This window comes from Geotrypetes seraphini, chromosome 2, assembly GCF_902459505.1.
Source record: "Geotrypetes seraphini chromosome 2, aGeoSer1.1, whole genome shotgun sequence".
NCBI lineage: Eukaryota > Metazoa > Chordata > Amphibia > Gymnophiona > Dermophiidae > Geotrypetes > Geotrypetes seraphini.
In genome coordinates this window covers 473294084-473308581 of record NC_047085.1, presented here as the reverse complement: position 1 = coordinate 473308581, position 14498 = coordinate 473294084, and the positions used below count along the sequence as shown (strand labels likewise).

Genomic DNA, 14498 nt, shown 5'->3' with positions numbered 1-14498 from the left:
TTCATATGGCAGTTTACAATAAATATTCAATATAGAAAGAATTCCAATTATAATAGGGTAGACCTTAAAACATACAAACAAGAATTAGATCACATTCATCCATAAAAACACACCACATAACCAAAAATAAACCTGAATGTCATCTAACCATTATAATCTCAAGATTCACATTGCAAAATTAATTCCCCTCAATAAATATGAGTAATCTCCGATATAGAAAAATCTTTACCATCTGTAGTGATTCTCTAGAGCCTCTAGTTTTTCTTTCTTCGCCCAAAGTTTTTTTGTAGAGCCACAAGAGCAGGCCTAACACCAGCATTTGCATCTTCGATAGCTGACAGGTGTTGTTCGAGTTCAGTTGTTCTGGTAGTATTGGTAAGTAAAGATTCACTGTTTGCCCCAAAGTTACTCTAAATGCAATTCTAGCACTTTACTTACCACAGTGGAATCTGATTCAATTGTTGCTCTGTAAACCTTTGGGAAGCTGGGATGAACAAGTCCACCATTTTCTCTTTGCCCCCACAGCACTTATCTTTCTCCTTTTTAATACTTTTTCCAGATGTCTCTTCTCCAGATCTCATTAAATGTCTGTCTATGCAGTATAGCTTAGATGCAAGAGAATGTAAGCCCTGTTTTACTGCCGGTTATTCATGAGGAAATATCAACGAGGTGCAGGGACCCTGGAGAGGCTCATAGACCCATCTGTCTCAGTGCATCACATGATCTCTATATGAAAATTGTAGTTGTGTTTTACTGGTGCGTGATGTCCTACGTGAGAAAGAATGCTATCTTCTTACCGAGATGATAGAAGGCTTTAGAAGGTAATTAAATTGTCCAATCTTTGATTTAAAAGCATATTAAGAAGCTAGTTTTAAATCTGAATAGCAAGGGACTCATAATAAATTTAAAAAACATTCAAAAAGCGGCCTAAATCGGTACTTGGGCACGATGGACCACTGGTCTGATCCAGCAGCAGCAATTCTTATGTTTTAAGTATCGATAATCAAAAGCTGGTTTTAGACATATCTAAAACCAGCTTAGGCTTTTACCCTGCCTCTAAACGCCTAGAGCGAAAAGAGGCATTTTTAGAGGAGGGGAAAGGGCGGAAGATGGGCCGACCTAGACTTAGTCATACACCAATTATAACTAAAAGTTTAACAAGGTTGCCCAATCGGAACTTATACGTTTTGACTTAGACCAAGTCAAAATAGGTATAAGTTCCGAATAGGTGCCGCAGAGCTGCCCACCCCCCATCGAAATGATTGCGGCAGGAGAGATGCCTAATCTCTCCTGCTGCGATTGCGATCTCCCCGAACTGCCACGAACCTCAGAAGGAGAGATGCCCAATCTCTCCTGCTGACACCCCAACCCTCCCGACAATACCGGCAGGAGGGAGCCCAACCCCTCCTGGTGAGGCGCAAGCCCCCTCCCCCTCCCCTCCCCCTGACAATACTGGCAGGAGGGATCCCAACCCCTCCTGCCGGAAGTTGGCCCCCCCACCTCCCTCAAATACGGGCAGGAGGGATCCCAACCCCTCCTGGTGAGGCGCAAGCCCCCTCCCCCTCCCCTCCCCCTGACAATACTGGCAGGAGGGATCCCAACCCCTCCTGCCGGAAGTTGGCCCCCCCACCTCCCTCAAATACGGGCAGGAGGGATCCCAGGCCCTCTTGCCCATGGTGCACGCGCCCCCCGATCGACCCCCCCTCCCCCCGACAGCCCCCCTAACCCCGACACTTCCCCTCAACTTACTTTAAGTTGGCTGGACGGACAGCTCCTAAGCTCGGGCAGCAGGCAGGCCCCCCATTTTCCAAATGGTGGGCCTAGGGCCTGATTGGACCAGGCGCCTAAGGCCATGCCCATAGGAGGAGCCTTAGGCGCCTGGGCCAAACAGAATTGGCCCAGTTTCCTTAGGCCCCTCCTGTGAGTGGGGCCTTAAACACATGGGCTGGGTTGGCCATTCGGGGGGGAGTGCCGTGGGCAGGAGGACCTGTGATCCCTCCTGCCCATGTTTGAGGGTGGGGTTGTGTGTCGCCTTCCGGCAGGAGGGGTTAGGCTTCCTCCTGCCGGTATTGTGGGGGGTTCGAGGGCATACGCCTCAGCAGGAAGGGTTGGGCTTCCTCCTGCTGTATTGTTGAGGGGGGTTTCGTGGGTTGTGCCTCAGCAGGAGGCAGGAGGGGTTGGGCTCCCTCCTGCTGGTATTGTCGGGAGGGTTGAGGTGCCAGCAGGAGAGATTGGGCATCTCTTGCCACGGTTTGCAGCAGTTCAAGGGGGGATAAGGATGGCGATCGCAGCAGGAGAGATTAGGCATCTCTCCTGCCACGATCATTGCGGATGGGGGTGGTATGAGGGATTCTGTAACCGATGTTTTTTTTGACAGAAGCCGGTTACAGAATCCAGCTTTTGGGCGAAGGACTGGCCCCCCCTTCGTCTAAAAGGTCTTGTTTTGGGTGTTTGGGACTTGGGCAACTTTTGGGTTGATAATGTGTTCTAAGGTTAGACGTAGTGGTGGTCTGGGCGATTAAACTGCTGAACGTAGAGGTAGGCCATTCTTTAAAAAAACCTCATTTTGAATGTTTTTTTTGAGAATGGACATTTTCCCTGCTGCTACTTTCCGCGTTTAGGGGCTTAGGCCAAAAGGCAACTTAGACTTTTTTTTGATTATGCCCCTCCAAGGCTTTTATGAAGTCCCTTCTTGAATTGTTGACCTAAGTTTCTTTGTATTTCTTGGCAATCAAAATAGATTTCCTGGTGTTGTGTGTTTGATGTGAAGTTAATGAACTGCATGCATTGTTTTCTGTAGCTCCTTTTCTTTGGTTCTTTAAAGGTACTTATTAAAGGCCTTTAGTGGTTTATTCCTGTGTTCAGTTTGTTGGCAATGGCTTTGTGCTCCTTTAGCACTCCCTTTATTCCATGGTCATCCATCGGCCCCACCGCTTCTTTCGCGGGTCAGTTCCCCTTAATATATCGAAAGAACGGCTTGAAGTTTTTCGCCTCCTTGGCTATTTTTTCTTCGTAATCTCTTTTGGCCCCTCTTACCACCTTATGGCACCAGCACAAACAGCATCAAAGCAGGTGCCATAAGGTGGTAAGAGAGGCCTAGAGAGACTACAAGGAAAAAATAGCAAAGGAGGTGAAAAACTTCAAGCCGTTCTTTCAATACATTTTTTGCATCTGTGTTTACCGAAGAAGATATATACAACATATCAGAAACCGACAGGCTATACGTGGGAAACGAAGACGGGAAACTGACAGGGTTGACGGTCAGTCTAGAAGAGGTATGCAAGTAGATTGATAGGTTTAAAAATGATAAATCCCCGGGGCCGGATGGCATCCGTCCGAGGGTAATCAAGGAATTGAAAAGGGCTATAGCTGAACTGTTTCAACTAATAGCCAATCTGTCGATTAAATCGGGAAGGATTCTTGAAGACTGGAAGGTGGCAAATGTTAAGCCAATCTTCAAGAAAGGTTTGAGGGGTGATCCGGGAAACTACAGATCGGTGAGTCTGACCTCGGTACCAGGAAAGATGATAAGGCGCTGATAAAGGACCGCATCATTGAGCACCTTGACGGACACGATCTGATGAGGACCAGTCAGCACAGCTTCAGCAAAGGAAGATCTTGCTTGACAAACTTGTTGTACTTCTTCGAGGGAATAAACAGGCAGATAGACAAAGGTGACCCAGTCAACACTGTATATCTGGATTTTCAGAAGGCGTTCGACAAGGATCCGCATGAACGACTACTTCGAAAAATTGCGAGTCATGGAATCAAGAGTGAAAACTGGCTGGCGGATAGGAAACAGAGAGTGGAGGTAAATGGACAATACTCTGACTGGAAAAGCAACACCAATGGAGTGCCATAGGGTTCAATGCTTGGACCCGTGCTCTTCAACATATTTATAAACGATCTGGAAATTGGTACGAGTGAGGTGATTAAATTTGCAGACGATACAAAGTTAATCAGAGTAGTGAAGATGCAGGAGGATTGCGAAGATCTGCAACGTGACATAAACATGCTTGAAAATGGGCCGCGACATGGGAAATGAGGTTCAGTGTGGATAAGTGTAAGGTGATGCATTTTGGTAACAAAAATCTTATATACGAATACAGGATGTCCGAGGCATTACTTGGAGAGACTCCCCCAAGAAAAAGACTTGGGAGTGCTGGTCGACAGGTCGATGAAGGCATCCACGCAATGTGCGGCAGCGGCAAAAAGGGTGATTAGGATGCTAGGAATGATTAAAAAGGGGATCACAAACAGATTAGAGAAGGTTATCATGCCACTATACCAGGCCCTCACCTGGAATACTGCGTCCATCTATGGTCACCGTACATGAAGAAGGACACGGTACTACTCGAAAGGGTCCAGAGAAGAGCAACTAAAATGGTTAAGGGGGCTGGAGGAGTTGCCGTACAGCAAGAGATTAGAGAAACTGGGCCTCTTCTCCCTTGAAAAGAGGAGACTGAGAGGGGACATGATCAAACATTCAAGATACTGAATGGAATAGACTTAATAGATAAAAGACCTCTCCAAGGTAGGGAGAACGAGAGGGCACTCTCTGAAGTTAAAAGGGGATAGATTCCATACAAACGTAAGGAAGTTCTTCTTCACCCAGAGAGTGGTGGAATACTGGAATGCTCTTCCGGAGGCTGTTATAGAGGAAAACACCCTCCAGGGATTCAAGACAAAGTTAGACAAGTTCCTGCTGAACTGGAACGTATGCAGGTAGAGCTGGTCTCAGTTAGAGCACTGATATTTGACCTAGGGGTCGCCGCGGGAGCGGACTGCTGGGCACGATGGACCACTAGTCTGACCCAGCAGCAGCAATTCCTATGTTCTTATGAATTATTTATGTTATGTTATCAAATTATGACTTTCACATAGTAGTTCAAACAGTTTTTCAGAGACTAGATTACTGTAATACGCTGTATGTAGGGATAACATAGACGTGAAGCCCTACAGGTTATTCAAAATGCAGCAGCCCAGTTAATGTGTGGAGGGAGCAGATTTGCCCATGTAATGCCATTGTTGAAAAAGCTTCACCAGTTACCGGTAAAATACCATATTGTTTATAAGGTTCTCTTGCTGATTTTTAAAGTATCTAACTCAGGTGCTGAAAGTGTATAAACCGCTACGATCTCTGAGGTCTGAGAGGATGTTTCGTTTAGTCACTGAAGAGCTGGTAAATGTACACTCTGCAAAAATAATTGCCTCAATAATCTCAGTGGCAGGAGTGCCATTTAGACTACTTTCAGTTACTCAGAATGTGTTGAAGACAACTTTATTCATAGAGGCTTTTTCTTGAAAGATTTATTTATTTATATTGAAGAAATGTTACATGTTTATTATCTATTGTGTTGTTTTTTTGATGATTATGTAAGTACTTTTGTGAGCCGCTTAGGTCTAAACAGGTTATAAATGTTTTAAATAAATAAATTTGAATCCAGAACTGATATAGCCTACAGTTCAGGCTGCCATTAGAGGAAACGTTTTCACTGGATGTTTATAGAGTTTTGGGGTTTTTTTTAACCCTTTTTGATTCCATTTAGGGCGATGGTTCTCAACCCAATCCTTGGAACACACCTAGCCAATCATCTGTCAGACCCACAATGAATATACATAAGACAGATTTGCATACAGTAGAGGTAGTGCATGAAAATTGCTCATGTATGTTCTTTGTGGATATTCTGAAAACCTGACTGACTGGCTGTGCTTCAGGAACTGTGTTAAGAACCCCAGATTGAGGGTAAACTAAAAGCTCATAAGATATCACTTTGCCAGAAACAGTGACAGCCAAGGGGCTATGTGACATGGCAGGGGATCCAGTGCAAATGGTGCAGCCCATGATGTTGTCAGGCCTGTACTAAATCGGCTGTAATGGCATCAAATCTGTTTAATACTGCATTGACAGAGGTAGTGGTAGCAGTAGGGTGGCAGCCATTTTCACCTGCTGCTTGTGATAGCCCTACGTGATCCAGGGTAGCAAAAGATTAGAAAAAAATTTACAAGGTAAGCTAAATTCCTTTTGTTTATCAGCGAGGCTCTGTTCTGTCAGCTCTCGGGATGCTAAAAACTGGGAGCATGAGCCACAAGGAAACCTGTTGAAAGAAAATACAGAAAGGGATTGATGTATTTGGAAGAGATAGAAAGGAAAGCAATGGGTGGCACTGTTAATTAGGTGCTTGAAAGGGAACACTGATGCTTTCTAGGGATATGTATTCATTAGTGCACGTTTGATACATTTAATGCACATTAATTTTTTTATAACTTAAAACCAGTGTGTGAAATGAATTGAAAACAATGTTTGAAATGGCCTGAAAATAAACAAAACTTTTTTCCATGCACTTTCCTCGTGTTCTCATCCTGCAAGCTGCGAATTCTACATGTAAGAGATCTAGTACCTTTAATTTGAATGTCAGTAGTACACTGACATCTAGTGGGATTTTCTGCTCGTGTACTGGGTCAAAAAAACAAAACATATAGTATAGCCTTTGAGGGAGAAAACTATATTCCAACATGGCAGGGATGTCATTTATTTATTTTTTTTAAAAACTTGCTGTACCACATTTTTAAGAAATGTACATTTTTAAGTGGTGTACAATCTAAGATTAAAAGAAAGAAAGGAACTCCCATTCGGTTGCCTATGCTTCAAAACACTATTCGGCACTGCACCCACCTACCTTTTGAAACACTTTGGGCTCCAAGACAAACTCCGCTTCTCACACAGAACTCCCAAAGGATGCTAATTCAAAAGATTCCTCAACAAGATATTTCCTTCCAAGCAGGAATCTGGAACAATACTCTAAGCGATTTACTCCATAACTCATCATCATACCAATCATACAAAAGATCATTGAAAACCCATTTATTGGACAAATTTGTTTAAACTTCCTCAAACGATTTCCTCTATGTCTACTTGCATGCTCCTACCTCAATTACGTTATACGCCTGTTTGTTTACTCCTTCTTCATGCTCATGATGTAACTTCACTGTATTCACGTAGCCACCATTTTGAACTGAAAGGTATGACAAGATATAAATAAAGCTGTTATTATTATTATTAAATAAAGGAAAGACTATTCAATATCATCATAATCGCACACATTTTTTTAAAAATTGTACTCTCTGTGCATTTTAGAATGTTAAGTAAAAACTTGTTCAAAGAAGGAAGTTTTCAGGATCTCTTTGAAACTACGGAATGTCAAGATACTCCTGATCGAATGGGGCAGCTCATTCCAAAGTTTGGGGGTGCTAGGGAAAAAGAATGCTGAATGCCTAGTAGATTGATAAGCTCTGGAAGGTGAAGAAAGCATTAGCTGGTTGGCATCTAATAAGCAAAGAAATCTGGTTGGGGTGCAGGCAGAAATTAGAGAGATAAGATAGGATGCCTTGATGGAGGGCTCTATGGGCGAGACATAATATTTTAAAATTAGAGCGGTGAAAAACTGGAAAACAGCGACGTGATATCAAGAGAAAAGTGCAGCGGATAAAGCGACCAGTGGACCTTTCTGACAGGGACTTGAACACAAAGGGTCACACTCTATGCCCTTGCTCACACAGAGTGAGTCTTCCGTGCTGGAATATTCCGGATTGCAAATTGGGGCGAGTATGCAAGAAACGGTGGTGGCCCTTAACCAAGGGGAAGACCCTCACAATACACCTGCTGTTCAGGCCTGTAGGGCTCTCAGAGCTCAGTACTGACTCTTTGCGAGAGTTGCGGTTGCGAGAGTTGTGCCGCCCGCTAAGTGTTCTGTCCTGAGTGAAGTAAGAGTGCAGCCTATAGCATTTCCCTGGCATTCTAATATGAGTGTTTTAGTCACAGAGCACTGGAATGCTCCTGAGCAGTGCTCCCTCTAAGCGGGCGGGTGTTGTGGGCAATTTTTTTTTCGCTGTGCGCTACAAATATCGGGCGCCAGCGCCAACTCGCCCGATTCTCCTCTCGCCGCCCTGCCATCTCCGTACGCCGTGCGCTGTGACGTAAACTTGTGCGCTGCGATGCAATATTTTGTGCGCCAGCGCACGCCAGCGCAGCTTAGAGGGAACACTGCTCCTGAGGACTCTTTAAAGGTAGCCAAAACAATGGTGAAGCTGTATGTTATGGCACAGGAGTGTCAGCAGATGTTCACTCAGCCTAAGGTGGATTCCTTGATGACCCAGGTGACTAAGCTCATGTCCTTGCTAAGTGAGGGAAGCATAGTATTAAAGGATACACAGGATCACAGAGTGGATTTGGTCCTGAAAAGGCAGTTTGAAGCTTTGGTCTTAGGGATCAAAGCAGCCGCAGCAGCTTCTTTAGTGGCACATGCTTGTCATACCAAGATGGTATGGTAGAGGGCGAGCCTTTGCCCCAGCTTATGCTAGCAGGAATGGATTATGTGTCCAATTTTAGGCGGTGGAGAACTTACAGGTCATGGACATGGGGGCCGCCGCGGGAGCCTCTACAACTTTATCAGGCTCATGAGCAGAAGTCTCTTCTTGTTCGATATCAGCCTGCAGGATGCTCTGGATCAGGCAATGGGCAGGAGACTCCACCTCTAAGGCTACACTCAGAAGATTTCCTTCAAAGGACAGATGTTCATAAAAGGGTCTAGATGATCTTATGGCCAGTATAGTAGATCATTGGCCATAATTTCTACCTGTCAGCAGTAACCATTAGAGGTTCTAGGCAGCATAATTTTCGTGGTTCCAGGCATTTTTGTCAGTACTCCTATCAGGGATACCTGGGAGTTCTGTTCGACACAGCATAAGGCCATATTTATCTTCCAGAGGCATGTAAATGGTAAATCTAACTCACCATTTAGTTCCATATATTCCTACAAGATTTCTTAGATCAATGAATCAAAATTAGCTTCATATATCCCATCACATAGAATAATTATTCATGAACATGTTTGACAATTAATTTTCTCAATATGAGGTCCTTCACTGTGGAATTCACTCCCTTTGTTTATTAGAATACATAGATTAGATAAATTTAAGACAGATTTTAAGACTTTTTTTATTTAATGATGCTTATAGTTAAACACGATTAACGTATTTTTCGCTCCATAAGACGCACCCTAGATTTAAAGGAGGAAAACAAGAAAAAAAAAAACCATTCTGAACCAAATTCTCCCTGCCAGGCTCTGCACCCAACCCTACACTCCTTGCCAGGCTCTGCACCCTGTCCCCCCTCCCTGCCAGGCTCTGTACCCTGCCCCCCCCCTCTTGTGGTCTAATGGTAGGCCAGGACAGAGCACAGGGCAAGCAGGGACAGGGCAGGTAGGCAGATCCCATACCCCCTACCTACCCCCAATACCTTAAATCATCTCCATACCCCCATGTACCCCCCAGTACTTTACATCATCCCCCATATCCCTGTAAACATTTATGTTCAAGCAATTTTTTATTTTCAATATTAGAGTCAACCAACAAAGTACAATCAACTAAGAAGAAATACCCATCAGGACGCAAATACAAAGCACAATCAATTGTGAAGAAATACCCAACAGGAAGCAAAATACAAATCAACTAACCCCCCCCCCCTGTTTAAACACACCCACCCCCCGTACCTTTTAAATCATACCCCCCAAAGTACCTTTTTTTTTTAACCCCGTACCTTTTTTAATTCATCCTTCCCTCCCTCGACGGTAGCAGTTGCACAAGTCAGGGGCGCGGAGGTCAGGCGCGAGCTTTCTACGTTCCCTCCTGGCCCCGTGCTGTTTTCTGAGTGGCTGCTGGCAGTTCTCATGAGTCCCTCAAGAACTGCTGCCAGTCATTCAGAAAGCAACACGGGGACAACTAGCATAAGAACATAAGCATTGCCTCTGCCGGGTCAGACCAGGGGTCCATCATGCCCAGCAGTCCGCTCCCACGGCGGCCCCCATGTCCATGACCTGTAAGTTCTCCACCGCCTAAAATGTTTATACCCTAATCCTGTAGTACGCTGTATAGTAACCCTCTATCTATACCCTGTAATCCCTTTCTCCTTCAGGAAGTCATCCAATCCCTTTTTGAAACCCAATATTGTCCTCTGTCCTATCACCTCTTCTGGAAGCGTATTCCAGGTGTCCACCGCCCTCTGAGTGAAGAAGAACTTCCTGGCATTCATCTTGAATCTGTCTCCTTTCAGTTTTTCTGAATGCCCTCTTGTTTTTGATGATCCCACTAGCCTGAAGAATCTGTCCCTCTTCACCTTCTCTATGCCTTTCATGATTTTATAAGTCTCTATCATGTCCCCTCTAAGTCTCCGCTTTTCCAGGGTAAAGAGCCCCAGTTTCTCTAGCCTTTCAGTATATGAAAGGTTTTCCATGCCCTTAATCATCTTTGTTGCTCTTCTCTGGACCCTCTCGAATATCGCCATATCCTTCTTAAGGTGCGGCGACCAGTATTGGACGCAGTACTCCAGATGCAGGAGCACCATCGCTCGATACAGAGGCAGGATAACTTCCTTCGTTCTGGTAGTGATACCCTTTTTGATAATGCCCAACATTCTGTTCGCTTTCTTTGAGGCCGCTGCACATTGTGCCGCTGGCTTCATCGTTGTATCCACCAATACCCCCAAGTCTTTTTCTAGGTTGCCCTCCCCCAGTACCCTCCCTCCCATTGTATAGCTATACATCGGTTCCCTTTCCCTATGTGCAAGATTTTACATTTCTCTACATTGAAGCTCATCTGCCATCTTTTTGCCCACTCACCCAGCTTGTTCAGGGTCACTTTGTAGATCTTTGCATTCCTCAACAGTTCTGACCCTACTGGAGAGTTTTGTGTCGTCTGCGAATTTAATAACTTCGCACTTCGTCCCTGTTTACAGGTCATTAATGAAATTGAACAGCAACGGTCCCAGCACTGACCCCTGTGGGACACCACTCGTGACCCCTTTCCAGTCAGAGTAGTCTCCCTTTACTCCTACCCTCTGCTTCCTGTCCGCCAGGCAATTTTTGACCCATCTGTGCACATCCCCTTTCACCCTGTGGCTCCACAGCTTCTTTAGTAGGCGTTCGTGGGGTACCTTGTCGAAGGCTTTTTGGAAGTCCAGATATACAATGTCTATAGGGTCACCTTTGTCCAGTTGTTCGCTTATCCCTTCAAAGAAATGCAGTAGGTTTGTTTGGCATGATCTTCCTTTACAGAAACCATGCTGGCTTGTTCTCAACAGATTATTTTTTTCTATGTGCTCACTGATACTTTCCTTGATCAATGATTCGGCCATCTTGCCCGGAACTGAGGTTAAGTTCACCGGTCTGTAGTTCCCCGGGTCGCCTCTCGTTCCTTTTTTGAAGATTGGTGTAACATTTGCTATCCTCCAGTCCTCCGGGATTACCCCTGTTCTCAAGGATAGATTACAAATCTACCGCAGTAACTCCGCTGTTTCGTCTCTGAGCTCTTTCAGTATTCTCGGGTGGATTCCGTCTGGGCCCGGAGATTTGTCAGTTTTTAATCTATCTATCTGCTTGAGTACGTCTTCGAGGCTTACCTCCATGTATGATAATTTTCCCTCTTGATCCCCCTTGAAGATTTTTTCCGGTTCAGGCACGTTTGATGGTTTTAGATCTAAGTGATCGGGCGGATGTATAGGGTATTAAGACTCGATCAATAAAGGCAGAAGTTTTATAGAGTATTGATTTAAGGCTTAGCAGGCAGATCTTGTAAGTTATTCGATGTATTACTGGGAGCCAATGAGATTTCTCGAGGAGTGGTGTGACGTGGTCAAATTTCTTTGCTTTCCATATGAGGAACTCTTTCAGGGGAATTCCTGTGAACAAGGCATTACAGTAGTCAATTCTAGAAATGAACAATGAATGGATTAATATATTAAGAGACTTGAGTTCCAACCACAACAAAAAGAGGTGTTTTTTTACTCTCTCTCTCCTCAATATTTAAATTAGGTCTTTCCTATTGACAATGACGTTCTTTTCTTGTTTTAACTGATTTTATTGTTTTGTAGACCACATTGATATGTTGTAAATTGCATGATACCAAATTTCTGTGTCCTGAGTCAGCACGTTCACTTTTGGGCAGTCCTGGTCAGCCTGGTGATGGCCTCTCGCACCTTCGCTAAGGTGGTGATGGTGGTGGCCACTTAATTATTTGCACTGGCATTCAGATCCACCTGTACCTGGATGACTGGCTTTTATGAGCTGACTCCAGATTCCAGAGCAGTCATTTCTCAGGAGATTGAGTGCTGGGGTATCTGGGAAGAGCAGAGAATCAGGCTAAGATCTACTGTCTTCAACTCTGAGTTACCTGGCAGCGGCATGCAGTGAGAGCTTTCAGGGGATTCAGTGAATCCCCAGCTCTAAAGCCTTCTTTTTTTGTTTGTTTACTTTTTGCTTGATGCAGTTTGATTTGTTGAGTAGGCAGCCTGCTCAACCAGTCAAACTGCATCAAACAAAAAGTAAAACAAAAAAACTAAACAGGGTTCTAGGGCTAGGGATTCTCCAAACACCCCTGAAGGCCCTGACAGTACTGATCTGAATTTGATTGGCTGAGCAGCATCTGCCTGTTGCCTGCTCAACCAATAAAATTCAGAGCAAATGGGGAGTGGAGCAAATCTCCTGAAGGCCCTGACCACACGCGACTGGTACCCGGGGATTCAGTTTGACATGGTATTGGGAGGGGGGGGGGGTTTCTCATGGAGCAATGTGTGTGCAAGTTACAGAACTAAATGTGCAAACTGTGCCTTATGGAAGCTTCACATGCCTGGAATCCATGGCAGCAACTCTGGAAGTGGTGCCCTAGGCTCGGGCCCACATGAGGCCTATTCAGTCAGAGCTTTTGTCATAGTGGGCACCTGTCTTCTGTGACTTCAAGTGTTGGTTGCCCCTCTCCCTTAGAACAAAACACAGCCTAGCCTGGTGGGATGGCCTCAGACACTTTCTACTGAGGGGTGGTGGTGGTAATGAATACCAATGCAAACCTTCACCATTGGGTGGCTTATTGTTTATATATATTTATTTATCTAGTCTTATTTTAGCATAGGAGTACCACAAAAATGTCACGACATACTGTACCAGTAAGGAATAGTGATGAGAGGAACATACTATATAAACATTTTCAGGATTAAAATCTCAAAAGGCAATCTAATCTAATCTCTAATCTAATCTTCGGTTTATATACCGGGTCATCATAGTTCATTTTTAAAATGTGGCATTAAAATCTCAAACCTGCTTTATTGATATACCACTAAATCTGGACATATATTCAATAATAAATTTCTGGGCTTATAACCACTAATTACAAAGTAAATATATTTATCAGTAAACATGGGATTAAAGTATCAAAAGATGTTGTGAAATATAACCTGTTTGAAATTATAAAATTATGGCATTGTGCCTCCCAACCTGACATGATTGATTTTACATTTGTTGTGTATGTGGAGTGTTTAGAACAGAGTAATAAGCCAAGATACTTTTTTTGACCACGACAGCTGCTGTTAAAATAGTAGTTTGTCATTGTCCATTCAATATGACTGCTGTAACCTGAATGGAAACTGGCTTTTCCCTTTTGATGTTATAGCTATATCTGTTAACTTTCAAGTCTTTATTTTTATGGGGGGGGGGTTTCCGTTATATAAAATATTACAGTGATTATTTGTTATATTTACACAAAGGTGCGCTAGCAGTTTAATGCGTGCTAAACCGCCGGCCGCGCTAGCCACTACCGCCTCTTGAGCAGGCGGTAGTTTTTAGGCCAGCGCGGGGGTTAGCGCGTGATGAAAATTCGCACGCGTTAATCCCGCTAGCGTGGCTTAATAAAAGGAGCCCTTAGTCGTTCATAGATTTTTTAAAAAAATAACAAATAGGTCTTAGAGGAGCATAATAAAAAAAACGTCTTAAGTCCCTTTTTGGCCTAGGCCCTAAACGCTGAAAGTAGAAGCAGGGAAAATGTCCATTCTCAAAAAAATCGTTATACCCGCTGTACAACTATGTCTAAGTCAGCCTGCCTCCTGCCCATTTCCCGCCCTTCCCCTCCTCTATGCGTTTAGAGGCAGGGGAACGGCCTAAGCTAGTTTTAGATACGTCTAAAACCAGCTTTGGTTATGAGTACTTGGATGATCAGGCTTTTTGATCGTCCAAGTACCCATTGAGGCCACTTTGTAGACGTTTTTTTTTAATTATTATTATGAGCCCCTTAGTGTCTAAGGTTTTTGCCATTAAACACGTTACAGTAAAGTGGTTATACCTCCAGCATCCAGCACTTTCAGACATGAAATCTTTACTCTTTTTCTAGGACCCTGGGCCACCGCCACCTTCTCCTCTGGTAGGCCTGAAGCCCTTGCAGTTACTGGAGATTAAGGCCAGAGGCCGCTTTGGCTGTGTCTGGAAGGCACAGTTGATGAATGAATATGTAGCAGTGAAGATCTTCCCTATACAGGTAACATGGAAATGAATGATGATACTGCAGCTTGCCTACATACTGTTAACCCCAGGTTTGTGCAACTGAAGGAAGAGATTTATTTTAAAGACTAAAGGCTTTCTTTAATAATATAAAAAGTAGCAGACATTTTGTGCCAAACA

General features: G+C 44.1%; 1 protein-coding gene across 5 annotated transcripts in view; it reads left to right on the top strand.

Annotated features, from left to right (window-relative positions):
- The window catches only part of ACVR2B (activin A receptor type 2B), a 340318-nt gene that overhangs the window by 270422 nt on the left and 55398 nt on the right, over positions 1 to 14498 (top strand). For all 5 annotated transcript variants that reach the window (XM_033931707.1, XM_033931706.1, XM_033931705.1 and 2 more), the window contains one exon: positions 14212 to 14355. In XM_033931707.1, coding sequence (XP_033787598.1) covers positions 14212 to 14355 — 144 coding nt within the window. The remainder of the gene's footprint in view (positions 1 to 14211; positions 14356 to 14498) is intronic.